This window comes from Panulirus ornatus, chromosome 4 (assembly GCF_036320965.1).
Source record: "Panulirus ornatus isolate Po-2019 chromosome 4, ASM3632096v1, whole genome shotgun sequence".
NCBI lineage: Eukaryota > Metazoa > Arthropoda > Malacostraca > Decapoda > Palinuridae > Panulirus > Panulirus ornatus.
In genome coordinates, this window is record NC_092227.1 from 82,047,525 (window position 1) to 82,070,511 (window position 22,987).

The following is a 22,987-nucleotide window of genomic DNA, read 5'->3' on the forward strand; positions in this document are numbered from 1 at the left end:
TCATCCACAGTCACAACCAGATGGGAGTTTTTGCGACTTAAAGAATAGTTCAAACCCAGGTTCCTTTCATTGCTGATTCATCGGACCTATTTTGCACATTCAGTTCCCAGTTGTGTTTTTGACGCCTTCCTCTCGAGGAATTTATCTCTACCTAGATAGAAAGTGATCATATGGTGTTGGATGGGTATATTCTCGGCACTGCTCATTATCCCTGCGACAGGCTGTTGGGGAGAAGAGCGACTGAACATACTACGTTTCGTTTTTCAGTAACAGAGGAAGGAGGACGGTGAAGCACCAGCGTCAGAAAGGGCCACACCCCAGACATTCATAGCCAGAATATCAACAGTATCACTGTTTCTTAATCCGCCATGAACATGGAATCCACAGGAGTTATATAACGAGATAAATCTAAAAAAAAAGACTAAAGCTAAGAGTCGTCTCAGAATGTTGAATTAGTGCCATCTAGGCTTTGGGAAGAAAGTCCTGAAGGGCATGTCAAGAGTCACGTATGATCACACCGTTTAATCGCTTCTGAAGGAGGAGATCAGCAGCATCTTAAAGTCCATGCACTTCACTGTAGGTAGTAAAGCTTGACTGGTGAGTAAGTCTACCGCCAATCCAACCTCCTGCTGGTGGAGTCTACGTCGAGCGAGAAGAGAGAGAGAGAGAGAAAGAGAGAGAGAGAGAGAGAGAGAGAGAGAGAGAGAGAGAGAGAGAGAGAGAGAGAGAGAGAGAGAGAGAGAGAGAGAGAGCACACCTCGCGCCCCTCGTCCATACCTGTAGGGAACCGTCGATGTATAGTTGGTGTGCGGCAGGGATAGTAGGTGAAGAGACCCTATCTGTGCAGAAACGTGATCAACCTTCGCTACGGCCACATCACCATCAAGGTTATGAAGTACAGAACAATAAGGGTAAGGTCCCCTCTGTCGAAGCTAGGAGCCGAGGTGCATTTGGGTCAAGGGTGTAGGTTCTAATGACATGAGAATAATGAGGATCTAGGTGGGGAGACTGGAGGCATTTGACACTGAAGTGGGAGACATGAACATATGGTTCTCTCATGTGGTATACCGGGGTCGACGTGCTGTCAATGGATTGAACCAGAGCATGTGAAGCGTCTGGGGTAAACCATGGAAAGTTTTGTGGGGCCTGGATGTGGAAAGGGAGCTGTGGTTTCGGTGCATTATACATGACTGCTAGAGACTGAGTGTGAACGAATGTGGCCTTTGCTGTCTTTTCCTAGCGCTACCTCGCGCGCGTGCGGAGGGAGGGGGATGTCATTTTATGTGTGGCGGGGTGGCGACGAGAATGAATAAGGGCAGACAGTATGAATTATGTACATGTGTATATATGTATATGTCTGTGTATGTATATATATGTATACGTTGAAATGTATAGGTATGTATATGTGCGTGTGTGGACGTGCATGTATATAAATGTGTATGTGGGTGGGTTGGGCCATTCTTTCGTCTGTTTCCTTGCGCTACCTCGCTAACGCGGGAGACAGCGACAAAGTATAATACATGAATATAGATGATAATAATAATAATAATAATGATAATAATAATGATAATAATAATAATAATAATAATAATAATAATGATAATAATAATAGTAATGATAATAATAATAATAATAATAATGATAATAATAATAATAATAATAATAATAATAAGCGACTAGAGGGGACGGGAGCGGGGGGCCAGAAATCCTCCCCTCCTTGTATTAACTTTCTAAAATGGGAAACAGAAGGAGTCACGCGGGGAGTGCTCATCCTCCTCGAAGGCTCAGAGTGGGGTGCCTAAATGTGTGTGGATGTAACCAAGATGTGAAAAAAGGAGAGGTATGTATATTTGCGTGTGTGGACGTATGTATATACATGTGTATGGGGGGGGGGGGTTGGGCCATTTCTTTCGTCTGTTTCCTTGCGCTACCTCGCAAACGCGGGAGACAGCGACAAAGTATAATAATAATAATAATAATAATAATAATAATAATAATAATAATGATAATATTAATAATAATAATAATAATAATTATTATTATTATTATTATTATTATTATTATTATTATTGTTATTATTATTATTATTATTATTATCATCATTATTATTATTATTATCATTATTATTATTATTATTATTATTATTATTATTATTATTGTTATTATCATTATTATTATTATTATTATTATTATTATTATTATTATTATTATCATTATTATTATTATTATTATCATCATTATTATTATTATCATTATTATTATTATTATGTTAAGGATGATATTCATAATCATAATTGTCGCTGTCAGGATTAATGTTGAAAATATCAATGAAGGTAATGATAATAATAATCATAATAATGATGATAAACGATTTACCATATGCAAAGGAATTCTTACAGCAACAGGTCACCTAGTCCTTTCGAGGCTGTTTGTGATAGTGGAAGATGTCAGAAACTCACAGATAAGTATGATACAAGTTTGAAGATATACAGATAATGCTGTAGGAGGCGCAGATACTCTAAAGTCGTTCGACTTGAAGCGAAATATTAATCAAGTCTATTCTCAAACGTGTTTATAGTCCTGCTTCCAACCACTCTAATCAGCAAATCGTTCCATATGCTAACGATCTTGTTGAAGAAAAAGTATTTCGCCCGTGAGTGAAATCAGATGAATCAAGGCTTAACTTGATAGATCACCATTATCAAAGCCTTTTGATAAATTCTTAGATCTGCTATTAGCCTCATCTTTTTTAAGCTAAATAGATTCAAGTCGTTTAATCTGCTCTCGTAGGATTTGTTTCTCAGTCCGGCAGTCATCTTGGTCGGTCGACGATGCACTCTCTCCATTCTAAATACATAAATATCCATTTATATTCATTATACTTTGTCGCTGTCTCCCGCGTTAGGGAGGTAACGCAGGCAAACAGACGAAAGAATGGCTCAACCCACCCACATACACATGTATATACGTAAACGCCCACCCACCCACATATGCATACCTATACATTTCAACGTATACATTTACATACGCAAACATATACATATGTACACATGTACATATTCATACTTGCTGCCTTCATCCATTTCAGTCGCCACCCCGCCACACATGAATTGGCACCCTCTCGTTTATATCATTTTGTTGAGGAACTGGATTCGGGGCATGGCTATGTCTTCGATCTCATATTCTATGCTATGGCTTCGTTATCTTGAACCGTAAAACTCAGAGTTTCTTTTGCTATTATCAGCACCATACGCGTCACTTTGACGTTAACTTTGTCGTATAAGTAACTCTTACTTTCTGTATGCAAATTGAAATAACTTACTCTGCCATGATGGTTATTGGTCTCTTTGAGATTCTTTTGAGCTATTTTCTTAGACAAGGGGCATTTTTTTCTGTTTCACCTTGGTTTCGTTTTAGAAATAGACCGTCTGTTACCCAACTGGCACGATTGTTCCCTCTACTGCTTTGAAGGTTTTACTGAAGCTTTTCTAAACTACTTTCATGTCGTTCACATTGACCGTATCATTCCAGGTTTGCCAATCTAGAACAATTCAAAGATCATGAAAATTTGCATTTTTAATTAAAATCGGTTATTTTTTTTTTTTTTTCATTTTTTCGCGACTGTCTTATTGACCTCAAAAATGATTTGTCGGTGGTGATCGCTTGTATCAAACTTTTATCGAACTTCTACATTATTAGCGAGATTCTCATTTGTGGTTTGAACTAGATCTAACATATTCTTGTCGCGAGCGGATTTCTCAACTAATTGGATTAGGGCGATATCAAGCAAATTTAGGTAGAGTCCACGCCTCGGAGCCACTGGAAAAGGAATCTCTCTATCTAGATACCGTGTGTTACAATCAACACCCGAGGCCGAAAATATATGGTGAAAATACACACAGCTGACGTCAGGGCTTTGAAAATAGGGAATACCCTGATGATTGACTGATGATGTTGGAGAGGCAGGCTTGTCTGTGAGTGGACTGTGGGGCCGAGGTCCTCACTGATAGGAGCAGAGCGATAAGAGACCTCCGCTCTGGCCGCAGACTCTAGTAGAAGCCGCTCATTTCAGTAACGCGTGGCAAGCAGTGTGGTAGTATGTGGAGAGAGCCTGGCTGCTTTCTCTTCTCCACTGTGATGCAGGTGCGTCTGGTCGCACCTCTTGCGCCTCGTTTTCAAATGATTTTGCCACGTACGTTCTTCCCACCATTGCCCACTGCTGACAAGTGATCGACCAGAGTATTTGCTGTCGGACTGATATCACACACCCTCAGTAGGCCATGGGACCTGTGTTTTGGGGTATGCCCAGAGCCCTTGATCTCACTGCTCTCTTCTTCTGTGGCAGGAACATCCTTGGGTTGCCCTAGCACTGGCGGTGTCAGTAGATATGATAACCATGGCACGATTGGAGAGCCTCATTTCAGACATCCATTCTCAAGGTCCTCTCACTCACCCCTGGCATGTGGATGTGTTGCCGGGCGTATCTGGTGTCGCAGGGTCTCCAGCAACGTGAAGTAAATCCTGCCCCTGCTGAAGAGGAATACAAAAGAAAACAAAGGATTTCAGACGGCAGCAGATCACTAGGTTCCTACAAGGCTGTTTGTGATAGTGGAGGAAATCAGGAAAAATAGAGATTAGTGTGGAAAGAGCAGACAGACATACAGATGATTTGAATAGAAATACTTGTAAACTTGATAAGTAACTAAGGAGCTGCGAATAATGGACTTAAAGTGAAGTATTTATCAAATCTCTTCTAAGTGGATCTATGGTGCTACTATCAAAACTAGGATTGGCAACCAATTCCATATGTACACAATCTTGTTGAATGCAATGTATTTCGCTGCATTCGAGGTAAAACTTTTGGCTATGATAGTTTGCATCCATTACTGCCAGTGAAATCAGACATATCTAGCCGTAAGTAGCAACTTAAGCGAGGTCATCATAACCTTTGATTATTTTAAGTACTTGTATTAGATCAACTCTTAACCTTCTCTTTTCTAAGCTAAGTAAGTGTCAGTCATTCAATCGTCTCTCAGAGGAATTCTTTCTCAGCCCGGGAGTCACTTTGGTTGCACGCCGCTGTGCTCTCTCCACTATGTATGTCCTTTTTCAAGTGGGATGACCAAAACTGAACATAATATTCGAGATGGGGACGCACGAATGAACTGTAATGACTCGAGATTGTGTATATATGCGTCAGTTTGAAAGCCCTACCCATAAATCCAAGAATTTTGTTCGCCCTCCTTTATTGATTCTATTTTCTGCTAACTTGGCTTTAGATCACAAGAATTTATCAGATCCAAGCCCTTTTCCTCATCTACCTTTTATTGATCAGTAGATTGCATACTGAAGCATGTTTAGTCGTTTTCTTTATTGATGTTTCAAAGTTTAAGCTCATCATGTGTTGAAATGTATTTGTCACCTAAAATGGCGAATATGTATAAAAAAAAGAAATCATATATATATATATATATATATATATATATATATATATATATATATATATATATATATATATATATATATATATATATATCCCTGGGGATAGGGGAGAAAGAATACTTCCCACGTATTCCCTGCGTGTCGTAGAAGGCGACTAAAAGGGGAGGGAGCGGGGGGCTGGAAAGCCTCCCCTCTCAATTTTTTTTAATTTTCCAAAAGAAGGAACAGAGAAGGGGGCCAGGTGAGGTTGTTCCCTCAATGGCCCAGTCCTCTGTTCTTAACGCTACCTCGCTGACGCGGGAAATGGCGAATATTTTGAAAAAAAAATTTTTTTTTTTTTTTTTTTGCTTTGTCGCTGTCTCCCGCGTTTGCGAGGTAGCGCAAGGAAACAGACGAAAGAAATGGCCCAACCCACCCCCATACACATGTATATACATACGTCCACACACGCAAATATACATACCTACACAGCTTTCCATGGTTTACCCCAGACGCTTCACATGCCTTGATTCAATCCACTGACAGCACGTCAACCCCGGTATACCACCTCGCTCCAATTCACTCTATTCCTTGCCCTCCTTTCACCCTCCTGCATGTTCAGGCCCCGATCACACAAAATCTTTTTCACTCCATCTTTCCACCTCCAATTTGGTCTCCCTCTTCTCCTCGTTCCCTCCACCTCCGACACATATATTCTCTTGGTCAATCTTTCCTCATTCATTCTCTCCATGTGCCCGAACCATTTCAAAACACCCTCTTCTGCTCTCTCAACCACGCTCTTTTTATTTCCACACATCTCTCTTACCCTTACGTTACTTACTCGATCAAACCACCTCACACCACACATTGTCCTCAAACATCTCATTTCCAGCACATCCATCCTCCTGCGCACAACTCTATCCATAGCCCACGCCTCGCAACCATACAACATTGTTGGAACCACTATTCCTTCAAACATAGCCATTTTTGCTTTCCGAGATAATGTTCTCGACTTCCACACATTCTTCAAGGCTCCCAGAATTTTCACCCCCTCCCCCACCCTATGATCCACTTCCGCTTCCATGGTTCCATCCGCTGCCAGATCCACTCCCAGATATCTAAAACACTTCACTTCCTCCAGTTTTTCTCCATTCAAACTCACCTCCCAATTGACTTGACCCTCAACCCTACTGTACCTAATAACCTTGCTCTTATTCACATTTACTCTTAACTTTCTTCTTTCACACACTTTACCAAACTCAGTCACCAGCTTCTGCAGTTTCTCACATGAATCAGCCACCAGCGCTGTATCATAAGCGAACAACAACTGACTCACTTCCCAAGCTCTCTCATCCCCAACAGACTTCATACTTGCCCCTCTTTCCAAAACTCTTGCATTCACCTCCCTAACAACCCCATCCATAAACAAATTAAACAACCATGGAGACATCACACACCCCTTCCGCAAACCTACATTCACTGAGAACCAATCACTTTCCTCTCTTCCTACACGTACACATGCCTTACATCCTCGATAAAAACTTTTCACTGCTTCTAACAACTTGCCTCCCACACCATATATATATATATATATATCCTAGCCTGAGCTAGTTACCCATTTCATCGAATAAATGGGGGTGAATGAACAGCTAGGTTGACTGTGGACCTACTTCCGCAACCAGGATTCGAACCTGTGCGCTCGACTCTGGGCGGCTCGTGAGTGCTTCATGATGAGGAACTCTAATTGCTACACTGCCGAGGTCAGTTTTAAAAAATATGTGATCGCTTCTTATCTATTTCTTGACCTTGTTATCTAACCACAGCGCTGTTATTATAATTTTTTTTTTACATATCTGTCTGATAAGAGTATTATCTTATCACAAATTACTGTTTTTTTGTTTTTTTTTTGCTTAGCTTAGGTTTCAGCTTAATAGAGCATTTCCCCCATTCCCTCCCCCAAATTATATTTCTGTTTATATTTCTGTGTGTTTACGCTTCTCTTTTTGTATTTCCAGGCGAGTGAGTGTTGACCAGTGTTTCTGGCGTTGCTGGACCAATGGTACGTCTCACGAAGGCTGGTTGGACAGCATTGTGCTCGTAATTGTGAGGTGACAGCAGGAGAACTCAACCCAGCTTGGTACGTCCAGCCGGCAATATTATTGGGCGCTTTTCAGTCTGATCAGCTGCCTCGTATCTTCTTTTTTTTTTTGGAGAAGAGGTAAGGTTGTTTGGAAGTACCCCTTTGTGTAGGGGTGGTGAGTTGGGGGATGGATGGATGCTTGTATTTCTTTTGGGTCATTTTTCTTAACTGTGGACCAGACCTGATTTGCTGGGCGTGTCTTTATTTACCGTTGAAAACATAGCCACGCTAGGAGTCTCTTTTGGCTTGTGTTATTGCTCTTCTTGCCTGAGCTACTCGCTTGTTTATATACGATGAAGTTGTTCTCTGAGGGCTCGCTCTTTGTCGAAAGTCCTGTAACTCCTATTGCGCTCACGCAGTGCATTTTGGCAATCTGGTGTCCACCATGGAACTCTGTGCTTGGTGGATATTGGTCGGGATCTTAAGACCAGAGGCCTTCAGCAGTTGACATAGCCAAACGCTATCGCCAGGAGATTCTCAGGCATAAGTAGCTAGGCCAATTACGATCGACGATTTTTACGCCACAGACGTCAGGCCGAGCAGACAGTGATTGACTTTGCCACAGAAGATGAAAATATACCATGTAATAACACCTTTGCCTTGAAGGAATTACTTCTTGCCCTGAAGTCCTGTAAAGGTTTGAGCCCAGGACCCAGCGGGATGATCTACGAGATAATTCAGTATCTTAGTCAGGCCAGATTGACGAAGCTGTTAGCATTGTACAATGAGATTTGGACGTCTAGAACGTTTCCAAACTCATGGCACTTTGCGCACATCATCCCCATCCGAAAAGGTTCTGAACACCTTGCAGACATCAATTCGTTTCGACCTATTGCGTGGACGAGCTGCATTTGTAAGGTCATGGAAAGAATGGTTGACAAAAGGCTTGTTTTTTTATTAGACTCGCAGAACTTATTGAATGATCAACTGGGTGCATTCCGTAAACACAGAAGCACAATGGATCATTCATTTAGTTTAGAACATAACATTTCATACACTTTTGTAAAGATTTTTTAATTGCAGTTTTTTTTTTTTAGATTTGGAAAGAGCCTTTGACATGACATGGCGAAACGGAATCTTAAACAAACTTTAGGCTATTGGTTTAAGAGGTTCTTTACCTGTTTTTGTTACAAATGTACTGCACGACAGAACACTCGCTGTCAAGATTGCTACATCTGACATAATCTCGTACATATTTGCCCAAGAAAATGGGGTGCCGCAAGGCAGCGTTCTGAGCGCAACATTATTTGATATTATGATTCATGATATTCTGTCTCCAGCTTCCGTCCCTCGAAACTCACTTTATACTGATGATTGTGCACTGTGGCACATCCTCGCCTAATGCACAATTTTCGGCTGAACGGGTTCAAGTTGCACTTGAATCCCTTCAACGTTGGGCACCACAGTGGGGTATTTAAGTTTTCACCAGCTAAAAGTGTCGCGGTTGTTTTTAACCCTTAAAATAGATTCGGGGTGTGGCTGCTGTCGCTCTGGGCTGATTGTGTGGTGGGCAGAGCAATTTGCTCATTATGCTGCTGGCTCGGATCGGGGGTGGTTCGGCCTGGGTTGGTTCCGTTATGGTGTTCAGCTGAGGAGTTGCCGTGTTATCATGACATAATTGATATATGTGTTTCGTATCATTTTGAAGGACTATCTATTATTCACAGCCCTTCTGGCGACTGCACCAGTTGGATGTGCCGACTGGGTGGTGTTTGCTGCCATGTTGACACAATACCCACTTACCTAATTTTCTTCCAGTTCGTTCCCTTTCCCCTTCCCCATAAGACTAGATAGGACTTATAGGTATTGATATAATCATTATGTAGGGACTTTACACCGTCAAAAAACAAACAGGGTTGCAGGCCTAATAACCTTACATTAAAAAAAATAGCCGTTAAACAAAAGAAACAAGTATAAGCCTTGAACCTGTAGAATGAAAAAAGAAAAAAAGAGCTACGTGTCGTTGTCAACTTCGCCCCTTCGCTCGTCCATGTATACAAACACCAGCGAGCGAGCCCTTGCTCTGGGGGGTCCGTCAACCGCAAGGACCATCAAAGGCCGATCAACGGTCGAGTGAAAGCCACCACCTGAACTAATGTAAACATCTTTAATCTCCTTTGAGTGTTTGAGAAACTTACACAGTGTATAACACTGGATACTCGTATGTTTATCGTTTAATTCTGATGGTTATCAACACTCAATGGTCCATATCATGTGAAATCTACAAAGCACTAATGCCGGTTCGAACATATTGGTGTGTGTGTGTGTGTGTGTGTTGCTTATCAGAAGGTTAAAACCACCGAAACAGAATTCAGTGAGTGCTTGCGATCGACCATCCAAGAACCAAAACTGGGTCAAGTATTTTGTAGTTGTTGTGGTGGTGGTGATGTCTGTTGTATGTGAGATTATATGGCTAGGGAGAGGTCATTAAGCCAGCTATTCTTTTCTTATTATTGCTTGTTCTTTGTGGCTTTACCATTCTCTGTTTCCTGTAGTAAATGATTAACCTAAAGGCGGAGAGAATATATATATATATATATATATATATATATATATATATATATATATATATATATATATATATATCTTATTTTATTATATTTAACCTCCGTCTCCCGCGTTAGTGAGGTAGCGCAAGGGAAAAAGACGAGGAATGGCCCAACCCACCAACATACACATGTATATACATAAACGCCCGTACAAGCACGTATACATACATATACATTTCAACGTATACATACATATACCTACACAGACATATACATATATACGCATGTACATATCCATACTTGCTGCCTTCATCCAATCTCGTCGCCACCCCGTCACACACGAAATAGCATGCCCCCCTCCAAGCGAGGCAGCGCCAGGAAGACAAAAAGGTCACATTCGTTCACGCTCAGTCTCTAGTAGAAACCACAGCTCCCTTTCCACATCCAGGCCCCACAGACCTTTCCATGGTTTACCCCAGATGCTTCACATGCCCTGGTTTAATACATTGACAGCACGTCGACTTTGATATACCACATCGTTCCAGTTCACTCTATTCCTTGCACGCCTTTCACCCTCCTGTATGTTCAGGCCCAGATCGCTCAAAATCTTTTTCACCCCATCCTTCCACCTCCAATTTGGTCTCCCGCTTCTTCTACCCTCCACCTCTGACACACAATCCTCTTTGTCAATCTTTCCTCACTCATTCTCTCCATGTGACCAAACCATTTCAACACACCCTCTTCTGCTATCTCAACCACACTCTTTTTATTACCACACATCTCTCTTACCCTTTCATTACTTTACTCGATCAAACCACCTCAAACCACATATTGTCCTCAAACATCTCATCTCCAACACATTCACCCTCCTCCGCACAACCCTATCTATAGCCCACACCTCGCAACCATATAACATTGTTGGAACCACTATTCCATCAAACATACCCAATTTTGCTCTTCGAGATAACGTTCTCGCCTTCCACTGGTGTGTAGTAGTTCTAAGCAACAGTATGATTATTTTCTTGACTTTTTAGTGTGTTCTTTTCTTGCAATATGATTCACTGAACAAATGGTTAGTACTGTAACAAGAGGAAACACAAGCAGGAATAAAAGTTAAAAGTTACCCCAGTCATCTTTTTTTTTTTTCGTGTGAGAACGAAGTGTCAGGAATATAGGTTTCCAGACCCCTGCTTGTGTGTTTCCCTTGTCACGTCTCTTTCTTTTAATTGGTGAAATATATAATAATTAGATGTTGTTGGAGTAAATGGCCCTTGCCGCTGCATTACCAGACGAAATCCCTAATTACATTTTTTCCCAATTTTCGCAGGCTGGTGAAGACTGGTTGTGATATACATTTGTTGCACACTGACGCTCACTGAAAATGGACAAAGAATTTTGGTTCGACTTTGTGGCAGGATGGGTTGGAGGTAAGTGATGCACAGATGATGGTTCGTAAGATGACTGTAGTAGATTAGAGGTCAGAGTAAAATTCATCTTCTACTTTTGCGGATTAAGGTCACTTGAACTGAATTTTTCTTGGTTAGCGGCGCTACATCATGCATTTTTTTTTTTCTCCCTTTCACTCTGATTTAACTGTACGGGATAAAAAAGAAAAAAAGAAAATGTAGGCCTTTGCGAAATCCGTTGGTGGCAGGTATCGCACACGACAAAATTTTGTCCACTGAGAAAATAGCTCAAAAAACTCAGCTTGTACAATGGCCTTAAGTGTATGACATGGTGCATACATCATCTCAGTCATTTCCATCTTTGAATACATTGACCTCCATACACAGTATTAATAGACTGTTGTTATATGTTCGTGAGTTTACATAATCATATTGTGAAATCCAGATACACCAGTCATTTACAGTTCATTTCAATGGAAAAGACTTAGAGAAAAATATCAAAGTTTTCTCAAAACAGCCCTCTTGAATTTGTGGTTATTTGATTATAAGAGAACAAAAAAATGTTTTAAGCCAAGTAGTATGTATAAGTAGTCATGCCATTTTTAGTTACATATTCTCATGTAGTTGTTAAGATTAAAACAATGATTCCTTTAATAATGGTAAAGAATAGTATTACTGTAAGAAATCGTGATCTTTTTCAGTCACAGTGTATTTCAGAAAATGACTTACGTCATTAGAAGGACACTTGAGCAAAGAGAGAGAGAGAGAGAGAGAGAGAGAGAGAGAGAGAGAGAGAGAGAGAGAGAGAGAGAGAGAGAGAGAGAGCGTTGATGAGGGACGACCTTGATTAGGGCATTGCCCGGAGCGTCTCGGCAAACATAAAAAAAGAACCTCATGTTACATCTTGATATCATCTGTTCGTTGTAACATCCTTAGTAGAAACTGGACAAATAATACCAGAAAAATGACCTTTGAATATGGGACATAAAGAAAGAATAATTCTAGAATTTTTAAACAAACTTGTCACTTTCCCGGGCAAAATCCATTTCATTTCGTGGACAACGATACAGGCGACGGTCAGTGCATTTCCAACGGAGGAACGTGTTTAAATCCTCACTTGGACCTAACTTGAAATGTGTACACGAAAAAATCAACTTATAATGGCTTAGCAATAACGTCTTCCTTCAGGTGTACAGCACACCTGTTAAGTACTTTCCCCTCGTACTTCATTTTCTAATCTTTTAGATTCCTCCATTTATCTCTTTTCTTTTGATTTTTTTTTTTCAGTGGGACAAATGTTCATAGATCTTACTAATAGCAACATCACCTCCAGGATACCACAGAAAACTCTTTTTGGTATGGGTTACTTTCCTAATTCTTTCCATATCAGACCAATATATATATATATATATATATATATATATATATATATATATATATGTATTATAGCAATTTCATGGAACACTATTGTATACACCTATGATATTATATACATAAGGGCTGTTTTTATAGATATGATGGTATTCAAAACAACATATGTATTAGGAGTACAGTTTTGTGAAAAACAAAGGAGTTCTCATTTCCCTGCTACTGGAAGTAGCGCAGCTCTGGGCTGCTGGAGCCTCTGGGAAGAAACCCAGGGTAACACAAGGACTCTCTTATGACTGGGGCACATCATGAATGACCGTGCCATTTCGACTGCCTTAAAAGATTTATTTATGGCTCTGTCAGGTTGTGTCACATTTCGAACCATCTCTGCTTCTGTACCAAACTGCTTCAGGTATCCCAAGCTGATCCCTTCTCTTAATACCTTCACTTACATGCCACTGTTGATGAAGATTCCCACTGCCGCTGATGAAAAGTTAAACCCATAGATTCATAACACTTCCTCTTTGATGATTGCTCCCACCTGTTTGTTTATTTGTGTGTGTGTGTGTGTGTGTGTGTGTGTGTGTGTGTGTGTGCGAGTCTAAGTTGGTTAGGCTTGTATGTGAATTACTGTCCCTCACTTCGTTGGGGAAATTTTTGCACTTGATTGTAATAATGTAGATCTATCATCTCTTAAGTCTGTTTTCTTTTACACCAGGATGTTCAGGACTGCTGGTTGGCCATCCACTAGACACTGTCAAAGTTCGACAACAAACGTTGAAAAAAGTTTCCGCCACAGGAAGTGTAATAAACGTTTTTAAACATGAAGGTGTAAGTATATCGTGAACAATTTGTATCTCGGGTGTATCCTGTATTTGTAAAGTTTAGCTTTAAGCGCACACAATATTTATAAAGTTTAGCTTTAAGCGCACTCAATATTTATAAAGTTTAGCTTTAAGCGTACACAATATTTATAAAGTTTAGCTTTAAGCGTACACAATATTCATAAAGTTTAGCTTTAAGCGCACACAATATTTATAAAGTTTAGCTTTAAGCGTACACAATATTTATAAAGTTTAGCTTTAAGCGCACACACTGTGTAATTGCTTCTCACTCGGGAAACCAGCTTTGAGCCTAGCTTTCTTTGGGAGCTAAATCATAATATCCGAATGATAACAACTTGTACGTACGTTCATATATATCTTTAAGGAAGTAGGTTGGTTGTCTCAAGCCAGACTATAGATACACACAACCGAACAAATATATCCTTCTATATAAACCCTCAAACTGCATCTGAAGCCAGTAAAAACTGGAGGAAAATGAGGGTTTCCTTTGTAGGTGTCACGTCTGCACTAATTTCATTTTCATAGAAAATGGAAACTAAAACTCAACACTGATTTATGCTCCAGTTCGTGAAATGTCTGTGATTTGTCGACAAGATGACCGTATATCATAGTTTCCAGTAATATTGATGTAATGGCTTAACCAAAGTGTCATGATGTAAGAACTATCATGTCATGCACCTTATGTGACGTTATAAGAGCGCTATGGTAACAGCGGTTGAGAGGAAGCGAAACTGAGATAATGCTGGAACAGCGATGCGGCGAGTCGCGCTCATGCCATTGTTCACAGGGAACAATGCGCACAACTCTATCCATAGCCCACGCCTCGCAGCCAAACAACATTGTTGGAACCACTATTCCTTCAAACATACCCATTTTTTGCTTTCCGAGATAATGTTCTCGACTTCCAAACATTCTTCAAGGCTCCCAGAATTTTCGCCCCCCTCCCCCACCCTTTGATTCACTTCCGCTTCCATGGTTCCATCCGCTGCCAGATCCACTCCCAGATGTCTAAAACACTTTACTTCCTCCAGTTTTTCTCCATTCAAACTTACCTCCTAAATGACTTGACCCTCAACCCTACTGTACCTAATGACCTTGCTCTTATTCACATTTACTCTTAAATTTCTTCTTTCACACACTTTACCAAACTCAGTCACTAGCTTCTGCAGTTTCTCACATGAATCAGCCACCAGCGCTGTATCATCAGCGAACAACAACTGACTCACTTCCCAAGCTCTCTCATCCACAACAGACTTCATACTTGCCCCTCTTTCCAAAACTCTTGCATTCACCTCCCTAACAACCCCATCCACAAACAAATTAAACAACCATGGAGAAATCACACACCCCTGCCGCAAACCTACATTCACTGAGAACCAATCACTTTCCTCTCTTCCTACACGTACACATGCCTTACATCCTCGATAAAAACCCTTCACTGCTTCTAACAACTTGCCTCCCACACCATATATTCTTAATACCTTCCACAGAGCATCTCTATCAACTCTATCATATGCCTTCTCCAGATCCATAAATGCTACATACAAATCCATTTGTTTTTCTAAGTATTTCTCACATACATTCTTCAAAGCAAACACCTGATCCACACATCCTCTACCACTTCTGAAACCACGCTGCTCTTCCCCAATCTGATGCTCTGTACATGTCTTCCCCTCTCAATCAACACCTCCCATATAATTTACCAGGAATACTCAACAAACTTATACCTTTGTAATTTGAGCACTCACTCTTATCCCCTTTGCCTTTGTACAATGGCACTATGCAAGCATTCCGCCAATCCTCAGGCACCTCACCATGAATCATACATACATTAAATAGCCCTACCAACCAGTCAACAATACAGTCACCCCCTTTTTTAATAAATTCCACTGCAATACCATCCAAACCTGCTGCCTTGCCGGCTTTCATCTTCCGCAAAGCTTTTACTACCTCTTCTCTGTTCACCAAATCATTTTCCCTAACCCTCTCACTTTGCACACCACCTCGGCCAAAACACCCTATATCCGCCACTCTATCTTCAAACACATTCAACAAACCTTCAAAATACTCACTCCATCTCCTCACATCACCACTACTTGTTATCACCTCCCCATTAGCCCCCTTCACTGAAGTTCCCATTTTCTGCCTTGTCTTACGCACTTTATTTACCTCCTTCCAAAACATCTATTTATTCTCCCTAAAATTTAATGATACTCTCTCACCCCAACTCTCATTTGCCCTCTTTTTCACCTCTTGCACCTTTCTCTTGACCTCCTGTCTCTTTCTTTTATACATCTCCCACTCATTTGCATTTTTCCCTGCAAAAATTGTCGAAATGCCTCTCTCTTCTCTTTCACTAATAATCTTACTTCTTCATCCCACCTATCACTACCCTTTCTAATCAACCCACCTCCCACGCTTCTCATGCCACAAGCATCTATTGCGCAAGCCATCACTGCTTCCCTAAATACATCCCATTCCTCCGCCACTCCCCTTACCTCCTTTGTTCTCACCTTTTTCCATTCTGTTCTCAGTCTCCTGGTACTTCCTCACACAATTCTCCTTCCCAAACTCATTTACTCTCACCACTCTTTTCACCCCAACATTCTCTCTTCTTTTCTGAAAACCCCTACAAATCTTCACCTTAGCCTCCACAAGATAATGATCAGACATCCCTCCAGTTGCACCTCTCAGCACATTAACATCCAAAAGTCTCTCTTTCGCGCGCCTATCTATTAACACGTAATCCAGTAACGCTCTCTGGCCATCTCTCCTACTTACATAATTATACTTATGTATATCTCGCTTTTTAAACCAGGTATTCCCAATCACCAGTCCTTTTTCAGCACATAAATCTACAAGCTCTTCACCATTTCCATTTACAACACTGAACACCCCATGTATACCAATTATTCCCTCAACTGCCACATTACTCACCTTTGCATTCAAATCACCCATCACTTTAACCCGGTATTGTGTATCAAAACCACTAACACACTCATTCAGCTGCTCCCAAAACACTTGCCTCTCATGATCTTTCTTCTCATGCCCAGGTGCATATGCACTAATAATCACCCATCTCTCTCCATCAACTTTCAGTTTTACCCATATCAATCTAGAATTTACTTTCTTACACTCTATCACATACTCCCACAACTCCTGTTTCAGGAGTAGTGCTACTCCTTCCCTTGCTCTTGTCCTGTCACTAACCCCTGACTTTACTCCCAAGACATTCCCAAACCACTCTCCCCCTTTACCCTTGAGATTCGTTTCACTCAGAGCCAAAACATCCAGGTTCCTTTCCTCAAACATACTACCTATCTCTCCTATCTCTCCTTTTTTCTCATTTTGGTTACATCCACACACATTTAGACACCCCAGTCTGAGCCTTCGAGGAGCACGAGCACTCCCCACATGACTCCTTCTGTTTCCCCTTTTAGAAAGTTAAAATACAAGGAGGGGAGGGTTTCTGGCCCCCCGCTCCCGTCCCCTTTAGTCGCCTTCTACGACACGTGAGGAATGCGTGGGGAGTATTCTTTCCCCCCTATCCCCAGGGATAAAGAGAATGTATATATATATATATATATATATATATATATATATATATATATATATATATATATATGTGTGTGTGTGTGTGTGTGTGTGTGTGTGTGTGTGTGTGTGTGTGTATGTGTAGCGTCTGAATTCACAGCCTCTCCTTTTGTGCTCTTCCATTCCTGTACAGAACTTATTTTCATCTTTTCTAAACGTATTTCTCACTATGACGACTCGTTCAATTTTTTTTTTTTCTCTTGCTTGCATCCAAGGACTGTTTACTCGCCAATGAAATTTCTTTCAGAAACTTGTCCTTCCTCCTCCTCCTCCTCCTCCTCCTTCTTTCTCTTCTTCCAGTGTAAGGGTGGTAACCTTTTACTCTGTAACTAAGCTCCGTCTTTTTCAAGTCCGATGTGTGAGTGAATTCCTGCCTGCCTTTCCCATTTCGACTAGGATTTTTCGTTTCTATTTTATGGGTGACATTACTTATGATTGAAAGAGAAACTTCTCTCCATACTGTGTGTGAGATAGAGGTACTGGCATTCCCATTTGTACCCACATTCAGTGGCCTGTCCGGCGTGCATCCCGTTAACAGTGGATGTAAACGTAACACCAAGAGAGCTGATGATAGACGTGATCCTATTTGATTATGAGGTAGAGGATAACTGCATGGTGTATGAGGGGTAGAGGAGGAAACACCGGACTGAGCTAGCCATAGATGAGCTGATGGTTCAATGGTTTTGCTAGTCATTTACTTATCCAAATTGACACTTTTAACACCTCCCCTTACCTTCGTGAACCTAGTCTGAGAGTTGTAGTTTACATACAGTATAGAAAGAGATTTTTTTTTATCTTATTTTCATCTCGAACTGATTTTCATCTATATACAGATATCTCTGCCATGTATATGCATATGTATTGATATATGTATTTTTTTTTCTTTCTCTTCTTTAGTGGCGAGGATTCTATAAGGGTATGGGCTTCCCACTATTGACCTCAGGTATCCTCAACTCTCTCTTCTTTGGCGTCTATGGCAATACCCTTCGATGGGTGTCCAACGAGAGCGAGAAGCCATCATATTCAAGTATATTTCTAGCTGGTTGTGCAGGCGGAGTGGCACAGCTGGTAGTGGCGTGTCCTGTGGATTTAGTCAAGATTAAAATGCAAATGCAAACAGGTAAGTAGATATTGGATGATTCTCTCAGGAAGCATGTGTTTCGTTTTTTTTCCTATGTTATCATGATTCAGTGAGAAGGGGATTGTTCATGTAGAATGTCGTTAGTACACCAGTATCATTATACGTTTCTGTGTAGTGAATTCTCATTAGGGTCCATCTTTCATTCTTACGTCCTCCTCGGTGCTGAACTCACCTCTTTGGTCATTTCCTTCTTTATGCTCACAGTTCAGCAACTCAAGTGATTGCCCATAATCAGAGTCTCTCCTCTCCTCATAGACTTCCTTACATATTCTTGGGTTCTCTTTCTCACCCAAGACTAAGTGCTACGTTTGGTCGTCTATCACACGCCAGTATTGTGCGCTTCAGTCTCTTCGTTGGTGTCAGTGAATACCCATGAGGTGTTGACAGTAGAGACGCCTCGGGTTACCCGTGGTTGAGGGTCCGTGAAACAGGAATTCTCGTACAGTTATAAAGTATCCAGCAAACCATCGCATACTTCCCTAAGTTCATCGAGCCGGGTTGACTCATCCTGAACGAAGCGTAAACCATTCTTAACACTACTGCTTCCCTGATAGTCCCCTGCTCAAAGTCTCTGCCATCCCATCCTTCAAGGAGCATGATTTTGTTTGTGTGTGTGTGTGTGTGAGAGAGAGAGAGAGAGAGAGAGAGAGAGAGAGAGAGAGAGAGAGAGAGAGAGAGATAGAGATAGATAGATAGAGAGAGAGAGAGAGAGAGAGAGAGAGAGAGAGAGAGAGAGAGAGAGAGAGAGAGAGAGAGAGAGAGAGAGATATTGTTTTGTTCGTTTGTCTTCCATGGAAGTGAGATATCATGAACTGGCAATGATGAATAGTCGGTATTCACACACACACACATACACACACTCCCTAGTTCTTGGTATCATTCCAGATATTATTTCGAGACAATGAAACTGTAATCGTGTACCTCCATTCACGGCCGTGGAAAGGGATTGTGTGGCTGTGGCCCCGAGAGTATTCGATTACCCTGACCACGCATAGAACTTCCTCTTGGACCTTTTGGGATGACTGAAAACGAAAATGATAAAACAGGGAGGAAAGGAAACGGAGAAAGAGATGAAACTAAACAGGGAGGAAAGGAAACGGAGAAAGAGATGAAACTAAACAGGGAGGAAAGGAAACGGAGAAAGAGATGAAACTAAACAGGGAGGAAAGGAAACGGAGAAAGAGATGAAACTAAACAGGGAGGAAAGGAAACGGAGAAAGAGATGAAACTAAACAGGGAGGAAAGGAAACGGAGAAAGAGATGAAACTAAACAGGGAGGAAAGGAAACGGAGAAAGAGATGAAACTAAACAGGGAGGAAAGGAAACGGAGAAAGAGATGAAACTGGAAAACTAGACTTGTAAGGTTAGTTGATAAGATGAGGAATGTTAATGTAACGAAAAAATGATATAGATACAGTGATACCGTAAGAATAGGATGTGTAAATGAATGGCATGGTAGAATGACTATAACATCTAAGGTAGATGATTGGTAAGGAAAGCAGAACTGAAGAGGTTGAATGTTTCAGTAAGTAGTAAGAAATAAAGGACAAGAGACTGCAGTATAACACGATTAAGTAAACTGAAATGACTACTAATAGAAAGTGAATTAAGTATATTGATTCATGTGAATAAAAGTATGTAAGTCAAAGATATCGGACAAAGGGTGAATGGAAAATCTTAGGGAGAGTATAAAGATGGAATGAAACCAACCAAATAACAAACACGCTCTATGCTATACGTTTCGAATCATCGACGCATCAATGTTCGTGGATCATCTGCGGTGGTGAAGGCTTAGGAAAGTGCCTGCACGAACCACTTGACTCTGAATCGCAGAAGATGGCATGTATATACTAGACTAATGGCTCTAAGCATCAGTTACTATCTTCCCTATAAGTAGTCGACCAGTGAGCAAGAATGTCTGGAGATGGAATCGTGTGGCCTCCTTGTCTTTAGACGGAGTCCACTGTCCTTCATGTCTCGAGACGGAGTCCACTGTCCTTCATGTCTCGAGACGGAGTCTACTGTCCTTCATGTCTCGAGACGGAGTCCACTGTCCTTCATGTCTCGAGACGGAGTCCACTATCCTTCATGTCTCGAGACGGAGTCCACTGTCCTTCATGTCTAGAGACGCAGTCCACTGTCCTTCATGTCTCGAGACGGAGTCTACTGTCCTTCATGTCTCGAGACGGAGTCCACCGTCCTTCATGTCTCGAGACCGAGTCCACTGTCCTTCATGTCTCAAGACGGAGTCCACTGTCCTTCATGTCTAGTGACGCAGTCCACTGGCCTCCAGATCTGGACACACAATCTCCAGGAATTATACAGTATCATCCCATACATATTCGGGTAAACCCAGCTTCAACCTTTTCAAGACAGACTCGCCTTGTACGCAGGCGTTGCTCGTCACTCTCTCGTTTGGAAATAAGAAAAATGACGACAATATCACTGGGAAACGTGCAAGTGCACCGAAAACGAACTTAAGATTCATTTTTACCTGTGCACGTAACCGAACGTAAGATTAATTTTTACCTGTGCACGTAACCGAACTTAAGATTAATTTTTGCCTGTGAACGTAACCGAACTTAAGAATCATTTTTGCCTGTGAACGTAACCGAACTTAAGATTCTTTTGTCTCTGTTGTTTATTTCTTCCCCAGAGACCTTGAGTCAGACCTTCTTCCAAAACACAGTACATACCCTCCTCTCCTCATTACTTTTATTAAGGCTTAGTCGCCCCCTCTCAGTGTTCGTCATTAAGCGTTCACGAAAGTCATGTTCAGCTAAATGCACTCGAGTAGATTCTTGGTTTAGGGATTATGCCTCAAGGTCAGATCTCTTTACCCAGTAAGGTCAACGCTCTTCTTCCACAGTATGTTCTTCCCGTGGAAGACGTCCCAGCCCAGTTTGCAGACGCCTTCTTTACCGTCTGGAACCAGTTGAAAGATGTGTACCTCGTCCCTACAGTAAACTGATTGTTACTAGTTCTTTTAAGAATCAGGATCTCTCTTTTCCGGGCTTACTGATTGTAATGGCATCGATTTTCAGATGGCCAAGGTTTGGTTTTACTATCAGTCACCACTGCCTGATTCCAGTACCGATTTCGCTCACCTACTCTCACACGTGATGGCAGTGAGTGTCAGTAATCAGTCCCTGGTAGGCACTGTTTGCTAGGTTTTTCTCTTTTGGTTTACGAAGAGAATTATGAATACACGAAGTAACTACATACTGAGCAGCTAAACTGCATCATGAACATGGAATACACTTGAATATCTCAGAGGCAGAGAACCCTGAATGAACGCTATTCTCCAGTACTTAGTGATCATGTTCTAACTTACTTTCCCATCTTTCTAAACCAACACACGACGTATAGCAACATGCAACAGTGTGAGTTTCACCCGAACTAACCATCTAGAAATCACACAGTCCAATAAACCAATGCCATAGATCATTACAGACATAGTGACAGTGGTTGTTCCCTGAAGAAGTTGACATAGTGAGAGTGGTTGTTCCCTGAAGAAGTTCTTAGCTGAAGAAGTTGTTTACTGAGGAAGTTGTTAAAAGATTTTTCTCTCCTGGTGTATGTAACAGCTTTGACGCTGACGGCTAGACTGACCCTGGCAGCTGACAGGTCTAAAAGCCCAGGCAAACCAAAAACTCAACCAACATCTTTATTCTCTGCAATTGTTAAGTTTCTGTAATTTACCCTCTTTTTTTGTTTTTGTTTTCTTCAACCTCTTCCTCACCCCATTTCCCAACCCTCCTTCCTCTCCTTTACTCATTTATACTTCCCGTATTGGTGCAGTCTAGGTCTTGTGGGGACGATCTATTGTTGTGTGTGTGCACAAGCGAGTATTATAGGTTTTTGAGCTTTCTAGCTTTCATCGTTGGGAGAAGGCAGTGGTGGGTGAGCAACGTCTCCATGCAAGAGGGAGGGGAGTTCTCTGTCCTTTGCCACAGAGGTGTGGGTTTAGCCATAGAACAGTACTGGGTGGTGCCATACGGTTCTCAGAGTGCAGTATTCTCATCACCCTTGCACACTGGCCTCATTTGAATCAAGGAATAGCTCTCGTATGAGTCCAGGACTATTCCCTTAGCAATATTAATTGTACGCGTCATCCTAGGTTTGAGATCTCTATTTTTTTTTTTCTTTTTAGATGTCTTCTGTTAGTTTTGGGTGTAGAACACTGTTTGTAGAAGAGAGTTGCCTCTGTCCATTCGTCATTCAAAGACACGATTCCTCACCTATTGATTGATGACATCTCATATATGTGAAGGTCTGTCACTGGGAGGTGACTGCGAATATCCCATATGTAGGACAGACAGTCAGTCCCCAACACGGGAGCTAAATGCGAGTATCCCATACGTGGAATTTACCTTTTTTTTTTTCTAGATAGAATGATTTGTATGTTTCCTATTTTCTGATTGGTTCGAGTTTTTCCCACAGGGTCGTCAAACGATGTGTGGGGGAAACATTACGAATCCAACTACAGAGGCCCCACAGCATGCTTCCGAGACCTGTATCAAAAGGGTGGTATTAGTGGCTGCTTCGCTGGACTGAGATCAATGATCTTAAGGTAAGAACAG

General features: G+C 41.3%; 1 protein-coding gene across 7 annotated transcripts in view; it reads left to right on the forward strand.

Annotated features, from left to right (window-relative positions):
* The window catches only part of LOC139745961 (solute carrier family 25 member 45-like), a 49,991-nt gene that overhangs the window by 5,796 nt on the left and 21,208 nt on the right, over window positions 1-22,987 (forward strand). For 3 of the 7 annotated variants that reach the window (XM_071656715.1, XM_071656749.1, XM_071656734.1), the window contains exons 2-6: window positions 7,437-7,558; window positions 11,378-11,477; window positions 13,543-13,655; window positions 18,161-18,383; window positions 22,848-22,977. In XM_071656715.1, coding sequence (XP_071512816.1) covers window positions 11,432-11,477; window positions 13,543-13,655; window positions 18,161-18,383; window positions 22,848-22,977 — 512 coding nt within the window. In that variant the 5' untranslated portion in view covers window positions 7,437-7,558; window positions 11,378-11,431. Of the gene's footprint in view, window positions 1-4,019; window positions 4,915-7,436; window positions 7,559-11,377; window positions 11,478-13,542; window positions 13,656-18,160; window positions 18,384-22,847; window positions 22,978-22,987 lie in introns of those variants that run through there. The other 4 variants (XM_071656707.1, XM_071656741.1, XM_071656699.1 and 1 more) reach the window with 4 other exon arrangements.